The 18,439-nt window shown below is 36.1% G+C and overlaps 2 protein-coding genes across 2 annotated transcripts; one reads left to right on the forward strand and one right to left on the reverse strand.

Moving 5' to 3' along the window:
• Window positions 1-1,233: 1,233 nt before the first annotated feature.
• On the forward strand, window positions 1,234-3,201 carry LOC119982578 (pentatricopeptide repeat-containing protein At5g08510). The gene is made up of 2 exons (XM_038826043.1): window positions 1,234-2,281; window positions 2,388-3,201. Exons 1-2 carry the CDS (start codon window positions 1,355-1,357, stop codon window positions 3,003-3,005), a joined length of 1,545 nt encoding a protein of 514 aa, XP_038681971.1. The 5' UTR covers window positions 1,234-1,354; the 3' UTR covers window positions 3,006-3,201.
• Window positions 3,117-9,254, reverse strand: LOC119982577 (calcium-transporting ATPase, endoplasmic reticulum-type). The gene is made up of 8 exons (XM_038826042.1): window positions 8,927-9,254; window positions 6,955-8,502; window positions 6,750-6,871; window positions 5,750-6,028; window positions 5,282-5,665; window positions 4,930-5,039; window positions 4,625-4,853; window positions 3,117-3,824 (listed from the first exon to the last, which is right to left on the reverse strand). Exons 2-8 carry the CDS (start codon window positions 8,420-8,422, stop codon window positions 3,264-3,266), a joined length of 3,153 nt encoding a protein of 1,050 aa, XP_038681970.1. The 5' UTR covers window positions 8,423-8,502; window positions 8,927-9,254; the 3' UTR covers window positions 3,117-3,263.
• Window positions 9,255-18,439: the final 9,185 nt, after the last annotated feature.

The raw sequence follows: 18,439 nt of genomic DNA on the forward strand, positions 1-18,439 counted from the left end.
ACAGAGTTGTGAGTAATATGAATGGCACTCTTGTTATTGCAATACATAGGAGTAGGATGATAAAATAACCATCTCTGCAAGTAACCAATGTAATCAAACTATCTCGATGGTAGTAGATTTCATGGCACGATACTTCACGTCTGTGGAAGATTTAGAAACAATAGTTTGCTTCTTATTATTCTAATCAATAAGAGATCCAAAAAAAAAATCTATGACATATTTGTGATCAACGAGATCACTAGCCCAATCAACATCAGAGTGTGTGCGGCAGTTCCAAACAGGAAGTCGATGGAAGGAAGAGACTTTGAAAAAAGATTCCCTGAAGATACCGCAAAATGCCAAAAAAAAAACAACAGAGAACCTCTCAAACCAGGCTCAAGGTACTTGTTGAGACCATACCATATAGAGCTTTTTCAAGCTTATAAACTTCTCCAGGATTATGGACAACAGCCGGAGGAGGCGTCATGTAAACTTCTTCTTGAAGATCGCCATTGAAGAAGGCATTTTTTAATATCCATTTGAGACATGTAACTGACGAACAGAAACAACTGCCATGAGAGTATGGAGAATAGTAATTTTTGCAACAGACGCAAAATTTTCCTCATAATATAGACCATACTTTTGAGAAAATCCCTAAGCAAGCAATCTAGTTTTTTTTATCGCTCAACTGATCCATCAGACTTGGTTTTATTTTGTGGATCCAACAAGAACCAATCGTACTTCTACCAGGAGGCAAAGAACAAGTACCAAATCCCAAGTTTCTATCTTATGTAAAGCATAGAGTTCCTTATATATAAGTAGGTAATGATACTTATACGCTCTACAAGAGGTTTAAGAACAAAACAAGTGTAATAAAAATTCTTATAGAACAATCAATAATAGGAGCATGCATGCCTAGAAAACTTTTCCAGTGAAGACAAACTTGAGGAGTGAGAGGATGGGATCTTATTAATTGAGTTGACAGCAGTAAGAGGCTAAGAGCTTCTTCTTTTCTTCCTAAAATGCACTCGGAACAAATGCAGATAACATAAATATATCCCTCAAACTTTTGAAAATTCAAAAATACCCAAGATATGGTTTTCATCTAATGAATTTAGAGTTGGTACGTGGTATAAAAATATTTTTCTATGTGGTACAAAAATATCCAAAGTTAATTATTAATATATCCTTTTTTTTATTATATTTATATATTTAATATAAAAATATTTTTTCAAAAACTTACACATCAATGCTTACGCCTCGTCTCGTGGAGGAGATAACGATGGCTTTACATTTTGGCTTTTGAAACCACTTATCATAACGATAATATGTAAACAAAATATTAACAAACACACACTAGCTGTGTCTGTGAGGTATGAACAAGCTGAAGCAAATACAAGCACATTCCCTCAAAAATGGCATAGGCAACAACCATTTCCTCATACTTCAACTCCTCCAACTCCCCAACATTCCTTATGCCCACAACCTGTTCGTCAATATTCCAAACCCAACAGTCATTCTCTACAATAAGTTCATCAAAGCCTACTCCTCTCAAAACCAACCCCATGAATGCCTCTCCCTCTACTCACAAATGTGCTTCCATGGCTGTGCACCAAATCACCACTCCTTCACCCTTCTCTTTGCTGCCTGCACGGCCCTTCGCTCCCTTTCCCATGGCCGAAGGCTCCATACCCACCTCATTAAATCCGGGTTCCACAGCGATGGCTTCGCCTCCACGGCTTTACTCGACATGTATGCTAAGTTGGGAATGTTGGGTTCAGCCCGCCAAGTGTTCGACGAAATTCCGGTTAGAGATATACCCACTTGGAATTCAATGATTGCGGGCTATGCCAGGTGTGGTAAATTGGAGGAAGCTTTAGCATTGTTTGAGCAAATGCCTTCCAGGAGCGTGGTTTCATGGACTGCGATGATATCCGGCTACTCACAGAACGGACAGTATGGGAATGCGTTGGCTATGTTTTTGAAGATGGAAAAGGAGAAAACTGTGAGGCCTAATGAAGTCACTATTGCTAGCGTAATTCCAGCTTGTGCAAATCTTGGTGCTTTGGAGGTTGGAAAGAGGATTGAAGCATATGCGCGAGAGAATGGGTTGTTTAGTAATGTTTATGTGAGCAATTCATTGTTGGAAATGTATGCAAGGTGCGGTAAAATTGAAGTGGCTTTGCGAGTGTTTAATGAGATTGGGAAGCGGAGAAACTTGTGTACTTGGAATTCCATGATTATGGGCATGGCTGTCCATGGGAGATGCAAAGAAGCTCTTGAGCTTTACCATCAAATGCTGGTACTCAGCATTTTTTATTAAAGCCGCGATTTGAAATTATTTGTCAGTATGAGCTTTTCAGGGGTTATCACTAACATGTTTCTTCTTTGTATGTCGTTGATGACAGAGAGAAGGGATTTCACCGGATGATGTCACGTTCGTGGGACTTCTTTTAGCTTGCACTCATGGAGGCATGGTGGCTAAGGGGGAGGAGTTGTTTGATTCAATGGAGAGGAGATTCTCTATCATTCCCAAACTTGAACATTATGGTTGCATGGTTGATCTCCTGGGCCGTGCTGGAAAATTGCAAAAAGCTTATGACCTTATAGAAAGCATGCCTATGAAACCCGATTCTGTAGTATGGGGGACTCTGTTGGGAGCATGCAGTTTCCATCGAAACGTTGAGCTAGGCGAAAAAGCAGCCAAGTCTCTCTTTAAGCTTGAGCCATGGAATCCTGGGAATTATGTTATACTCTCCAATATCTATGCTTGCACCGGTCAATGGGATAAGGTTGCCGAGCTAAGAAAGCTGATGAAGGGAGGGCAAATTACCAAGGCTGCAGGATATAGTTTTATTGAAGTTGGAGGTGAAGTGCACAAGTTTATTGTGGAAGATAAATCACATTTAAGATCTGCAGAAATATATGCATTATTGAATGAAGTATCAACAAGGATGAAACTCCAGAGAACTGGAACTGATTCTGATTCAGAACTTGAAGAATTATACACTACGGAGTCCATCTGAATATTGCAGGGAAATATATTGAGTCATTGTGTACTTGAAAGAACGTCGATTGTTCTTCACCGTCCATTCATCGATTACCTGGGCTCAATAGCCAGCAGAAACCAAGCAAAATATTTCAAAGATGTACTTTCATTTCCATAATTTAACTATTCTTTTAAAAGTTGAACAACATTTCAATTTTCTTTTCATAGAAAAAGTCACCCCAAATGTGTCAGCAACTAAAGCTTTTCCGCGCAAAAATAATAAAGTTTGCCGGAATCAAGCCATCTTCTCTTTATCTGCGCGCCTTCGAGTCCTCCCTATGAATTTAAGAACCTCATCAATGAGAACCACTGGCGCTGAAACCAAAATGACTAGCAACCACTCATTCAAACTCAAAGGAACTATCCCAAACACGTCTGCCAGGAAAGGAACATAGAGTATGAGACAATGGAGTCCAAATGAGACTGACATGGCAACCAAAAGGAAAGGGTTCCTCCAAGGCGGCATCGAAACTAAACTGCTGTCTTCGGAGAGTGCATTCAGGGAATTGAACATCTCAATAGCCACTAACACAGAGAGTGATAGAGTCATTGCCTTCACTTTCCCAGTTGAAAAGTAGTCACAGGGGTTCGAGAAAGTCATAATGCGCCCACCACCAACTGCAAATGGAGCCACCGTGAAATTTGACCAAGTAGAGCACTCACCCCAGTTCCGAAGCTGAGATAGTTCGACAAGGGTATGCCCATCACTGACAAGATTAATACCGAGAAACGATGCTTGAGTATACCACAATATGAAGATTCCAACGGTGGCAATGCCCACATAAGAACCAATAACCTGCATTACAGATTAATACCGTTTAATAAGCAATGGAGATAGACCTCAAACTTAAAACATAAATTTTCAGTGCAACATTCTGAACTTGCAGAAGTAGAAATATAAATGCATGTTAGCAAATACACATCGCAGGATTGTACATAAACTTGGGTTTCATCCAACTACGATAACGTAATTCGGAAACCTAGTCATATATGCCACTGACATGCTTCCTAAAAAGAGACTATTATAGTGATCACTTCAGCACCTTCAGAACCTCTTCCACATAACTATGCAACAGGCTAACTGCATTGACTCACATAAAAAATCCCTCTTGCATGGCACAGAGATAAATAGATAATCCATTCGTAATGCTAAAGTAATGGAAAGAAGCAGTACTTTAAATTTGATAACCAAAAATGAAACCATAAAAAAACCCCATTTTTGCCATTAGTTGTTGTGTAATTAAACTGTCTCATTGAGATGTGCAAGTCTTGGCAACCGAACAAAATTTTCACGAACTGAATGGGTTCCCAAAGTAGCACATGAACCTTAATAGTTGATAACAACTATCAATAATATGAAAATGGCATTAGGTGCCAAACCAGATGAGATTCAATGCAATGCATATTAATGCAGGTTTGATAAGATCCAAAGAGAACAAAAAAATTGCCTAGGGAGACCAGAAAAATTCATCTCAAGATTTTGCAGTCTGTTGAAAGTGGGTTTATTAAAAATGATGGTAGGAAACAGAGCAAAAACTTCTCAAATATTACTTGTAGATTCTAAATGAAATTCAAAAGGATATTAATATTACTAACCATGTAACGGAACATAATCCAAGAGTTTATCAAAGCATCATTGCTTTTGCGTGGAGGTTTTTGCATTACATCAACATCAGCAGGGTTAAAACCAAGAGCAGTTGCTGGCGGGCCATCAGTCACCAAATTCACCCACAAAAGCTGAACCGGTATCAGACATTCTGGTATCCCCAGAGCAGCAGTTAAGAATATGGATATCACCTCTCCAACATTTGACGATATCATGTATCTGCGAATTGAGAAGGTAAAAGATGGCTTCCATCAAACACTGAGTAGTCAAAAGAAAAATATCAACAAGGTTATACCTAATGAAGGCTTTCATGTTATTGTAGATTGAGCGACCCTCTGCAACGGCTGAAACAATGGTACTAAAGTTATCATCGGCCAAAACCATATCCGAAGCTTCTTTGGCAACCTAGGATTTCAAAATAGTGAATGCAAAACAAACGAGCCACGTTAGCATGAAGAAAAAGTCTATCTCATACTGCCCAAGTTAAAAAGGAAGATCCAACATTGAGTCCATAACTCCTGATTGCATGGCAAATATGAAGTGTTCAAACATTAAATACTACACCTTCCTTTATACAGAGCACATGGGACATCAAAGGATAAATGACATATCAGCAGCTCATTGAGAAGGATGATTTATAATCTCACCTCTGTTCCTGTAATGCCCATGGCAATTCCAATATCCGCAAGTTTAAGTGCAGGAGCATCGTTTACTCCATCTCCAGTCATTGCAACAATCTCCCCATTGTCCTTCAGCATCCTAACAATTTCTTGCTTATGCCTAGGCTCAGCACGAGAGAAAACCTTTGCCCCCGGTTTTGCCAATACTTCAATTTGTTGTGAGGATGAAAGAGCCATAAACTCTTTACCTGTAAAACTTTTCCCTCGAAGATCCTCCCCATCAGTAAACAATTTAATTTCTCGACATATAGCCTCAGCTGTGGACTTGTTATCACCAGTTATCACCATAATCTTAATCCCAGCTCTTCTACAATCCTCAATTGCTTTATGAACTTCCTCACGAGGTGGGTCCTGTTCAATACAATTATCACGATAAATATCAAATAGATGAAGATCTGAAAAGCAATTAGTTGAAGTTCTTATTTGGATATTTACCCTAATGCCAACAACACCAACAAAAACTAAGTCACTTTCAATGGAAGAGTAGATTTCTGGATCAAGCAATTTCTTGTGAGCAGGATGACTTTCTGCATAATAGTCTGAAAACTCTCCCAATTCATCTTTGTATGCCAACCCCAAGCATCTCAATCCCTTTGAACTCATATCCATGTTTTGTAAAAGCAACTGTTGCCTACATGTTTCATCTAAGGGAACAAGAGATCCATCCGCAAGTTGTACATATGAACTACGCTCCAGAATACTCTCAACAGCACCCTGCAAATCTCAACAATGAATTTAAGACTACATGAAGAATGGGAAAGAACTATTTTAAGGTGCAGGAGTGTTGAATAAGTAGCATTGACACGAGCAAGAAAAGACATTTCAGCAAGGAAAAATATATCGATAACTAGCTGGTTCAATCTTGTCAGTTGAATCTTCAATTTCTAGAATATATAGAACAAACTAAAATATTGGCTGGTTCTAGACAATCAAACAATATAAATAGTCAAAACTATCCAGAACTTCCTTCGTTACCCTAAAGCATCCTAGAGGATACTTCAACATGCGGGCAATAAACAAACTAAAAACCCAGGATAAACAACTTAACTTCTTCCAGCTTCAACTTGAAAGGGCACTAAACAATGACTATATGGGAACACTTTCATCAGAACTAAGTCAACTTTGCTCATTTGTGTCTAAAATGCATTTTCCAGTCACATGAGTGACTTTACATCAATTAATTGCAATCAAAAGCATAAGAATGCGCTTGTTTGTTCTTCATCATCATAACAAAGCAACACCAAATTAAGTTTCTGCAAAAGGTACATCAATACATGAGTTTAGGTCCATCTAGATTCCAAGATTAAAATACCCTGTCAATGAACCGCAAACTCAAATCAGATTGCAAATCACAAATACCAAATTTACCAAGAATTCATTTGTAGTAATTTCACATATAACAAAAGCCAATATGTAGTCAAAAATTGACAGTCACCTTCACAAGAAGTCGATTGCGTCCAGCGGACTCTCTAACAATAACGCTCATTGACTTTCGGATGCGATCAAACTCCAATGTTGCAACCCTCTTAGATCTATTTGTCCACCACTCACAACAACCTAGATAAACCAGAAGTAATCAAGATAAGACATTTGCACATTACCTTCCAAACCTGTTTTTTTATGAAAAGATTTCTACTCACCTAATTTCACTGTGCTGTGGTCAATCAAATAATTTGCGGCATGCTCTGCATCACGGATTTTATTCCTAGCCTTGACATCTGGGACTCCCATCTTTTCAACCAGGACCTTAAGCGCAGCCTCAGTTGGCAAACCTGTAGCCCGGAATATGCGACCATCAGAAAAAACACCAGCATCATTGCAAACTGCACAAATTTCTGCCATGCCTTGTAAGTTAGCATCCATATTGTAGCAAGTCCAATCAACAATTCCACCATCCTTAGGATCATATGTCGTGCCCTCAACATGAAACACCCGACAAGATGTTGTTTTCCCACCCATAGTGAAGAATTGTGTCACGGCCATTTGATTTGTAGTCAAAGTTCCAGTTTTATCTGAACAAATCACAGTTGTACATCCTAAAGTTTCTACACTTGGAAGCTTACGCACAATTGCATTCTTTTGGGCCATTTTCCTGGTTCCCAAAGCTAAACAAGTAGTGATTACAGCGGGAAGGCCTTCTGGAATTGCAGCTACAGCAAGCGCAACAGCTATCTTAAAATAATATGTGCATTTCTCAAAAGAAAATTGGATGTTTTTGGGCCAACCGTTCTCAACATCCCACGAGAGAAAATTCTTGTAATTTATAACCCACACAATGAGACAAGCAAGCCCAATTGCAGTAGTAAGCCTGCTTCCAAATTCATCCAGTTTCTTCCTTAAAGGGGTGTCACTTTCTTCTAAAGAAGCCTCGTGTATTTGCCTTTGTATTTTCCCAATCTCAGTGTTCATTCCAGTGCTAACAACAATACAAACACAGCTTCCATTGCCAACTGTTGTGCCAGCAAAAACCATATTTTCCTTAGCTTGTAACTCACAGTCCTCCATGATTATAGGACTAGTGCCTTTCAGAACAGGCATTGCTTCCCCAGTTAACGAGCTTTGCTCAACTCTCAGAGTCGAGGTTTTCAAATATGCAAGTCTCATGTCAGCAGGAACTTTATCTCCAACCCGCAATTCCACTATATCTCCAGGCACAAGCTCCCGGGCAGGCAACTCTGGTATGAGATATCTATCTCTTAAGACCTTTGCAGAGTCGCATTGCATTTCCTTCAAGGCCTCAAGTGCCTTCTCAGCATTACTCTCTTGCCAGACCCCAACAACAGCATTAAGGACTAAAATCAACACTATCACAAATGGTTCCACATAGGCCCCAAACCCAGAATCCCCAGTTTCATTTCCATGCATATAAGCAAGAATAAATGATATAAAGGCGGCAACCAAAAGAATCTTTACTAGCATGTCATCAAATTGTTCTAATACAAGCCACCATAAGGGCTTACCCTTCTCCTTGGCCAGCTCATTCCAGCCATACCTCTCACGCCGCTTCTCCACCTCATAGGAGCTTAGACCCTTGTCAATTTTCACATCGTACTCTTTTAAACACTGTTCAACAGACCATGACCATGCAGGAAAAGGTTCTTCCTCCATTGAAATATTTGATATGGACTTTGAATTTCACTCCAAACACGACTCTTTAGTTAAGATTGCATGAGAATACCATCAAATTCCTGCAAAAGAATCCAATTTCCATAAATGATGAACAATACGCCAAACTATGGAATGAAAATTTTTTTAAAAAAAATGAAGATAAAACAAAATCATCCATTTACAATGGACATATATGTTTCACAAGAAGCGTAAAACTGATAACCGTATTCAAATTCTCTCTCTTTTCAAGCAAAACAGGCCAGAAGAAAGACAGAAACCACGAGAAAAGGCCCCCATCCTTCCTAAATCAAGTAATTGGCATATCCATACAAAGAACCTGACTAGAACCACTGACTAATCACTAAAGCAAGCCAAAAAAATGGAGGAGGAATGTGAGTTCAGTTCCAGAAAATCCCAACATATATTGAAAGATTAGAATCAAAGACAAAAATCAGAAAGCAACAAATAAACTTTCAATACAACATAATAATCCAGAAATCTTACCGTTAACCGAAAGCTACCCACAATCACAAAAACTGACTGAAACCCAACAAAACAATTAGTCTAAAAAATGCCTGGAAGCCCAAAGGATGTCTTGGAGACAAAGCAAAAGCCAAAGGAATTTTCTTTGGTCTTACTCCCTCTCTTTGAAAGCCAAAGCAATAATGAAACAAAGCGAACTCTGACGAATAATATTCAACAATTCGGTTTTTCTCTCCTCTTCCCCTCACAAAGTCACAAAGTGGTGTGTGTCGTCTTTTGATATTCTTTTCTTCCGAGAAGCGCTGCTTTTTATCATTAGTGGGCTTCGAATTTTCGGATCCCCTCGCTTTCAAAATTCGCAGTCATCGGTTGTGGGGAGATTTTTGAATGACGTGCGTTGTCGTACGTTGACGGAACTACCCTCCTATGTTTGCAGTAATTACGCGCCGTTGCCCTTTCGTTGACATATGTGGCTGTACAGTGTCAATTTGTTTATAGGGATATATTGGATTGTTCACGTTCCGCGAAACTTCCTTGTTTTCTTTCCTAATATTCTATTCTGCAATTATTTTATTATTATTATTATTAATTATTTTCTTGTAGTTGACATTTTTTAGTTATAAATTAAAAAAAAGGTTACAAACTACCTGCAATTTGAAGTATATCAATTATTTTATTATTATTATTATTATTAATTATTTTATTGTAGTTGACATTTTTTAGATATAAATTAAAAAAAAAGGTTACAAACTACCTGCTCTTCTATTTACTTTTTTTATTTTATTTTAGATATGTATGTGTATTTATTTATTTATTTTCATTCAAAAGTCAATTTGAAGTATATCAATTTAGTAAACGAACTAATGATAACAGAACAAATCTTTTTCAAGCCCTTTCCATCATTTTAGGAAAGTTAGACGTAAACAAAATATTTAATTTAATATCATCATGTGCCTTGTACGAGAGCACAAGTTAACTATTAATATATATATATATACAGGAATTCTTCTATATGGACCAAAAAGTATAGACCAAGTTTGTGGATCAAAATCCAATGATTGTAATCAATCACAACATAAGAGGGGGCCACACATTTATTATGGAACTCATCACATCTATGATCGAAAAACAAGTCCACAAACTTGATCCACACTTTTGATCCACATAGGAGAATATATATATATATATATTATATAATATGTGTGAGAAGTCGAAGTCGAAGTCAGAAGTGTTAATGAGATGCAAAATATCTTACTCAGGTTTATGTTTTACCCAAGAAGTACAAATAAGGTTGGTCACTTGTATTGCTCAATTTGCTTTGATGACTCTATTGTAAATTCACATCCTCATACACACTAATAATATTGTCCGTTCCGTTTTAAGCTCATGGATCAAAACCCAACTCACTTGGGCTAGAAAAAATGTCTTATCAATATAATGAGGGAAGGCTTGATCTTATAAAGGGTAAGAATATCATATCTTTTTCCGATGTGGTACTTAACACTCCTCTACACTTGTGGGCTGGGCTATGTCAGACCCAACAAGTGGAGTAGAAGTCATGTCTAACAATATTGTCTGTTTTGGGTTGTTCGGTTCCCGAAGATACATCAGGCTCGCACGGCTTTATTCCTTCTTAGTCCAACTATTAAGGACCGAAACCCATGGGTCAAAGCTCAACTCACTTGAGTTAGGAAAAGGTCTTGTTGATGTAATGAGGGTAGACTTGATCTTAGAAAGTGCAAGACTCCCACATATTTTTTCGATGTGGTACTTAACAAACTCCAATTCCATATGAATGGCAACCATCATTTGGGTCTCATTAGCTCCAGGAAGTTGTAACGACAGATATGTTGTCAAATTATCCTTAATAAAATGCAAACTTTTCCTTTAAAAAAGAAAGAATCTAAAAATTTCCGTTCGACTAGTGTTCCATCTCTTAAAACGCTTCCTCACTTATCGTTCGAATTTACCTAAATCAAATTACTTTACCCTATTCCAAATAAAAAGTATTTATTTTTGGGGTTTAGCAATTATAAGGATTGTTTGGGGTCTGTCCCTTTTGTTAGAAATGTTTGCATAATTAAAAGGTGCAAAATTTACTAACATATGATAATGTATATGCCACCAAAAGTAAGGGTTAATTATACTTTACTGCATCGAAAGATAGGGTTTGTTATGAATTAGTCATTAAAATAAATTTTGTTACAAAATTATTATCCAATGTTTCAAAATGAGACAAAATAATCACTCGGATAGATTTTGTATAGTTTCAATCGAACTTCCCACTTATGTGCCATTTAGTCAAGAAATGTTTATGTGGCAAAAAAGCTCATCAGACTTGGAAATTCCAACTAGATTTTCTAAAACGAAAATTAACAAAATAATGACATGTCATTAATAAAATAATTCAAATTAGGTTTTCCACAGAAGTTTCTTGGCTTCTCACCCCCCCCCCCCCAAGTAGCGCAGCTGGTGCCGGACGCTTCCCAATGTTGGATCCGAAGACAAATTGAGCAGGTTCGGTGTTTTGGTGCTAATTATTCTCTCTCTTAAGCTCCTGTTGCCTTTTTAAACCTGATTTTGTTGTCAATTATATCTAGGTGAACCTTAATTGATCTCTAGATCTGACAATAGATCGGATTGTTGTTTGAGTAAATCTTCTCGACGGCGTGAATGAGGGACATAGTGGGCGCAAGTGATGGGCATGGCCATGGATTTGACGTCGTCGACTGATCGGATTGTTGTTTGCGGGATTGTGTCGGATAGTGCTTTGCTGTGATATGAATCCCGTTTGAACCTTAACCTAACAATGGAGGTGGAACAAACAAGAAAAGTTACAGAGAACAACAAAGAAGGCAGAGTGAATAATACTTCTTCATTTCCATATCAACTAGTGTTTGGGCCAGTGCAATGCACAGATAATAAAAGAAATTTACAATTTTACTGAAAATACTTAATAATAGAAAAACCAAGATATAAAGTGAGCGTCAAGATAAATATATGCATAATTTCATTTGCTATGAAATATTGATCTAAAAAGATATTGTTGAATAGGAATTGGGTTAGGAAAATATAGTTTTCTTGAATACCTAAAGTTGACTTTCAAAAAAACATAAACATATACCCAGATAGCATCATATATACGATGGATGACTCTCAAGAACTAAATGTTACTTATTGAAGTTATTATGTCTTTAGAGTGGAGATACATAATCAATGGAATCAAACAATTCAATAATTGGGTCGGTGAGATTCTCATCGTTAACTCAATCTAAAGTATATCTTCAACGATGAATTCTCAAAATCATTCAAGAAAATATAGTTTTCAGGCTTTAAAGTCTCTGTGAACTATATCAGAGTTTTAAAGATATAAGACATCACAAATGTTAAAATGAAAAATAATATGATGAAATTATTCCAATTGAGAACAAATAGTATCTAGTCAAATATAGAACTCAGGATCAAGTAGAAACTTCACAAAGAGCTAAAACATTTAGGGGAAAAGTAATTGTTAAATACAACAAAACAGTGTACCTTTGTCGTTTGTTTGAGGAGGATGATCTCTTAATTAACACCTACTCTAAGTGTCTTGAGCTTTCTTGGCTCACTATATGCGACATAAATTCCTCGAAAATCATTGGATAAAATAGTAGAATAATTTCTAAATTATGTTATACTAAATTTAGTAGTTTTTGTAACGAACAGCTGAAATAATTTCCTTGAGCATGATATGATGTAAGCTTCATAATTCTTTTTTTTCAATCATCTATGAAAAAAACTATTGCATTGTTGTTTTACTTCTTTTTTTTTGATACAATTTCTTATTGCTCTCCCAGTAGATTGTCATCTTTGTATTCATCTTCATCATTATGAAAAATTAATGGATACCGCAAACTACGATGATTGACTAAATAACTAAAACATAATAAAAATTAAAATATCTGAAAAATAATAAGAATTAAAAAATCTAAAAAAAAAACTTGGAAATTTGGGAGGGAAAAAAATGTGAAGTTGTATTCTACTTTTATATATATATAGATATCAAAAACTGAGTACAAAATGACTGCCCAAATCCTATTTAATCACCTAACTAACCGACTTAAGCCTAATTGGTCAATAACAAAGAAACAACTGTAATTACTAATAATAATACTAAGTAACTACACCTATTCAGGTTCCTATCATTCTGTTGTCAGATTGTTGTTTTCTGGATGGAAAATAGGGATCTGGAGTTCGTGGGATTGTGTGGATAGTGCTTTGATGTTGTTGGAGGGACTTCGGGGGTTCATTCATGTTGATCCATGATACGCGAGGAATGACAGAGGATCTGTGATACGCGAGGAAGAAGGGGGAGGTCAGTGACTATTTTTTTCATTTTTTATTTTTTCAAAAACTATTTATATTGCAACATAATAATTAGCTGACCACATCCACGTGTACTTGATTTAATGCCACATAAGCATACATTGATTAATAATAGGGTTAAATCATATTTTATACCCTTAAAGTTATACCATTTTCTCGATTATATCCTTCATGTTATAAAAAGTCACCCAATTACGTCCCCATTCCCACTTTCCGATGATTTGAGCGTTGGAATTTACCCAGCTGACTATTGGAATGACAACATGGCATACACGTGTTATGTTTTTTATAAGAAAAAAATCCACAACATTAAAAACGCCAACTCATCAACAAGTCCTAAATTTAAAATTAAAAAAAAAAATTCTTCTTCTTCGAAGGACGAATGCAATTTTGAATTCCCTTCCCCAAATTTGAATGTAGCCAAAAAAAATTTGTAACATGCTTTGCTTCAATGTAAACCGAGCAGGGTTTGGTTCAATTTTTCCTCCTCACACCTACCAAGTTGATTGGTGTTCTTGTGGTTCCTCAAATCAGGAAAACTATAAATGACAAAAGTGAGCTTGAATTGTTTGAATCCAAACGAAGCAAATTTCTCATCAAATTCTGGCTTTTGTTGGTACTTTTTTGACACGATTCTCCCAAAAGTACTCCCTAATTAACAGCTTTAGAAGACCCATAAGGCCAATCTGATTTGGTGTCGGATAATAATTATCAAAACTTCGATTCAGGGGCGAGAAGCGGTGGGCAACGGCGTATGTGTGTGTTCCAATGCTCAACTATGGAAGTTGCTTTTGTTGGGTTATTTCTTGAGCAGGATTCAAAATAGTGACCAAATTGTCAAGAATGGAGAGTTGGTAAATGGGTCAAGAGAGAGGAAGGAAAAGAAAGTTTGGTGAGCAAGGAGCATGTGACAGAGCATGTGCAAATGTTTATGGATTTGGAAAGTCAAGTAGGAAAAGAGATGAGAACACAAGTCAGGGAAGGGAGATTCTTGAGACTTGCACAGTTGCACCTCTTTGTGGCTGTGAGAGGAGCGGAAGGAGGAAGATGGCTGAATGAGGAATATGAGTTTTTTTTTTTGGAATTCCACAAGTATTTTAAATGTAAAGAAACAATAACACATGTAATGACAGGTGGTGACATTGCCGGGGAATTGTGCCAGATCAGCTATTTCCATCAACGAAGATGCCGGAATTATGGGTCGGGATAGAAACAAGTTGGTTTTCCGAACATTAAGGACAGGATCAAAAAAATTTGAACTTAAAGGACATAAACGAGAAAGCAGTGCAACTTCCAGGGCATAAAATATGATTTAGCCATAATAATAATTGACTATATGTCACATCAACGGGAACTTGATCGAAAATGTCTGAAATCTGCCAGAGTACTTGATTTGTCTCATTTTGAAACATTGAATGATGATATTGTAACAAAAATTCTTTGAATGATTAAAGTGTAACAATCCCTATCTTTCGATATTGTAAAGTATAATTAACCCACAAAAGTAAATTTATATGTACCTACTAGGATATAAAGGGTGACACGTATCTACTTTTCAACAGTTTGATTTTATGTTTTGATTTAAAAAACTGTCCACCCCACAAGGGAAATGTAGATCCAACGTGGAAGACTCATATTATTGTACATTTTGTACTTAGTGCCTGTTTGGCGCAGCGGCTTGCAAAGCGGGTCCGCTAACGGTCCCGCTTTGCGGAACCGCTATGCCAAACGGCACAGCGGTGCCAGCGGAAACGTTGGCTATGCAACAGCGTTTCCGCTGGCATTTCATCCGCTCCCAATGGGAGCTTCTGAAGGCGGAAACGCCTTCTTTTTTTTTTTTTTTTAAAGTTCACGTGGGGCCCACACTGGCCCCACAGTTTGTACTTAAATAAAATTTTTAAAAGTTAACAGTGGGGCCCATACTGACCCACTGTTTGTAAGAAAACTGTAATTTATTTTTTTAAAATTAAATACAATTTATTCAGCTTTAAATTTTTATAATAATTAATGTGGACCCCACAATTTTAATAATATATATTTCTACTTAATATTATAAAATTATTTTTTACGAAGAATTATAAAATTAAATTTAATATTTATAATTAATTAATATTTTCTAAATTAAATTAAATGATTAAAAATATATGAAAAATTATTATTAAAAATAATTTATATTATTATTCCCACTTGTATCATATTAAAATATTTAATTAATAAAAAATATGCTTAAAATTAATTTAAATAAGAATTATATTTATTATATTAAATTTAATATAAACTTTTGATATAAAAATAAAAACTAATATTATAATACTTTATTTCAATAGTTTTTCCGTTAACGTCAGTTTTTAGTTCACCAAACACCTCATAACATATTTCACAGCTTTAAGCTCAGCATATTTTTCACAGCATTTCCGCTAGCATTGAAAATCAAGCTTTCCGCTCTGCCAAACAGAGCCTTAAGCTAAAGTTGTCCTACGGAGTTGTATGGCTCACCAACTTCAAAACCATAGACATGGCCCATTTGTTTATTACTAGCATCTTCAACTCCTTGATTTGTTTATTGGCTCAATATTAGACTACTTTAGCACATATATATACAATGATTTCAATAACAATACACATACATTCAAGAATAAAACCAAGTAGTAAACAATGTAGAAAGAAAACAGTAATAGAAAATCAACGTGTCCCCCACAAAATATATGAAAATATTACAAGTTTAAGCACCAAGTAATAAAAGCTAATGCACCTACAATAAAGAACTTCTCCTCTTTACCAAAATACATCTCCATTGCCATAATAGAAGTTTATCCATGTTTATATGAAACTATTCAAAGCCTTGTCCAAACACTATAAATTAGTTGTTTTTTCATTGTAAGAATTTGCTTGAGATATCTTTTTCATGAGAGACTAATACTCCTTCAAACAAACGAAGCATTAAAAGCAAACTCAAAAACTTTATGAGAAACATGATTCTGTAAAAAATACACCATGACAAAAAATTCTATACAAATCCTAAGATAGCAGAATTTAATCAACCACCCAAAATTAACAACCAAAACCCACAAAGAAGCATAGCATTGCAATACATTATGATTTACGGGAATATTGAAGAAAACACTAAAATCCTCAGTGTACTATGAACATACATGTTAGAGAATATTATAACAAAAAAAATTGCCAAATTTGTATTGGTAAGGCTAGAGAATATGAATTGGTAATTAATTGAAAAAATTAACTTTCTATATCTCAAACATAACTCAAGCATGGAGAGCACATCACAATAGATTGCCTATTACCGCTTCAAAAATCACATGGTTGCAATCCATTCTAAAAGAGCTTGGCCAGCTAGCTGGCCTACTATATATGGATCGATCCTCATATATTTTTGGTGTGATAATATTGTAGAAACCTATCTATCCTCTTTTCATGCTCCCATAAAAAATATAGAAATTGATTTTCACTTTGTTAGAGATTAATCTTTAGCCAAGAAGTTGAACATTTGTTTTATCTCAGTTCTGATTAGCTCGCAGATATGAGATTTCGTTACAATCTCAATGTCCAAACATTACACATGCACAAAATATCTCAATAAGACAATCTAAAAATATATTACATTTTCAACTCCCTCAAGTATTTAAAGAGTACATGAATATATTGTTACTCTACATAACTAGAGGGACATAATGATTTGTGATACTACAAATGATGTTGGGTATTGTAATTACATGAAATTCACTTTTCTCTTGTCCTACTTTGAGTATGTTTAAATGTTTTCAAGTAATTGAAATTACTGAAAATAAATATCTAGATTGACAAGGGTAGTCAGAAGTTAACATATATATATCAAATGAAGGAAGACAAATGTAACAATAAGATGTTATGAAGTTAGTTAAAATTTTCAATCACAACTATTACGATTAACATATCAAAGTCTAATGAAAAATGATATACGTGTAAGTGATTGCACGATATTAATTTCATCACAAGATATTGATGAAGTATAAATCTGTCTCGCCTTGCAAACATCTCATGTTGAACCAAACTACGGTGCTGCTGGTGACGATTTTGGAGCTGAGAAGACGAGAAAATGTAAGCTACGAAGCCTAACCCAAGTTGTTTTCCCTTGCAAAAGATATTTTGATGCTTAAGTCTGAAAATTAGGGAAAAGAAAGCTAAGAATTTGAGAAATCATAACTCTTAGTCAAACTATGCATAAAGTTGTGAATGAATCAATTTACTTTGCCAGAGAGCCTTTATATAGTGACACATGAACTCTAACTTGTAATGGAGTCGAAGTCTGGTCTTCTATTCGATTTGGGAGATATTGATCCTTGTTCTTTGAGTTGGAGTAGGAGTTTTCTTTGTAGAAGTCCTATTTTATACTGGAGAAACTTGCAGCCTAAGATGAGATAGTCTTCTCGGTTCCAAGATAAACTTCTCGGAGTCGAGATAAGCCTTTTTTTGGAACTTGTTATCTGCATAACTAAGATGAGAGGGGAACCTTCTAGAGATGTGCATGTATGAGGCGACATTTTGCTCATCTCGTCCATGCCCCATGTCACTATCTAATTGAAGGTTCAAAATGGTATCATTATATGCCCTCATACCTACAAGCCGAACATGTTTGGTTCGAAGGTCTGATGTCCTATTCGGTTGGTTCGGGATTGTCAGGCATTAAATGTGAAGTGATTCTTCGGTTTCTGAGATCTATGGCTCAGATAGGAGGATATGAAGAGGCTGTTGATCTCAGCTATTGGGCCGACCTATGCCCCACTATAAATAGTGATGGATTTGTCATTTTCACCACTTCTATGTTATGTGTGTAGATCAAGCAATATCCTACGCCATGAGCAATATACGTTCCGAGCTAGGTTTATTTTTTCTTGAGCAATTTTCTTTTTTCTCGAGGTATGTTCCAGAAAATGTCTTTTGCTTCAGATTCTTATATTTCGGATAATATCTTAGAAGATGCCCCCACCTATGCCTCTAATGAATCTTATGAGACTCTCTCGGTAGATGAAGAAGATGTCCTCTCAGAACCTGAGACTATTGAAACTGCTACTTCATGCCCTAATTCTCGAAGGGGATATCAGGAAGAGGGTATAACTAAGCCTACAAGGACTAGGTTGTAGGTTTACTAAGGAAGAAGTAGAGGCTTTTAGA

The sequence above is a fragment of the Tripterygium wilfordii genome, chromosome 17 (genome assembly GCF_013401445.1).
Source record: "Tripterygium wilfordii isolate XIE 37 chromosome 17, ASM1340144v1, whole genome shotgun sequence".
NCBI classification, from domain to species: domain Eukaryota; kingdom Viridiplantae; phylum Streptophyta; class Magnoliopsida; order Celastrales; family Celastraceae; genus Tripterygium; species Tripterygium wilfordii.

Excerpts from the sequence above, each read along its gene's own strand:
- LOC119982577 (XM_038826042.1), bottom strand. The coding sequence starts at position 8,422 with ATGGAGGAAGAACCTTTTCCTGCATGGTCATGGTCTGTTGAACAGTGT. Across the intron at positions 5,666-5,749 it reads TTGGTGTTGTTGGCATTAGG|GACCCACCTCGTGAGGAAGT; the intron begins GTAAATATCCAA and ends TGTATTGAACAG. Across the intron at positions 3,825-4,624 it reads GGATTATGTTCCGTTACATG|GTTATTGGTTCTTATGTGGG; the intron begins GTTAGTAATATT and ends TCTGTAATGCAG.
- LOC119982578 (XM_038826043.1), top strand. The coding sequence starts at position 1,355 with ATGAACAAGCTGAAGCAAATACAAGCACATTCCCTCAAAAATGGCATA. Across the intron at positions 2,282-2,387 it reads AGCTTTACCATCAAATGCTG|AGAGAAGGGATTTCACCGGA; the intron begins GTACTCAGCATT and ends CGTTGATGACAG.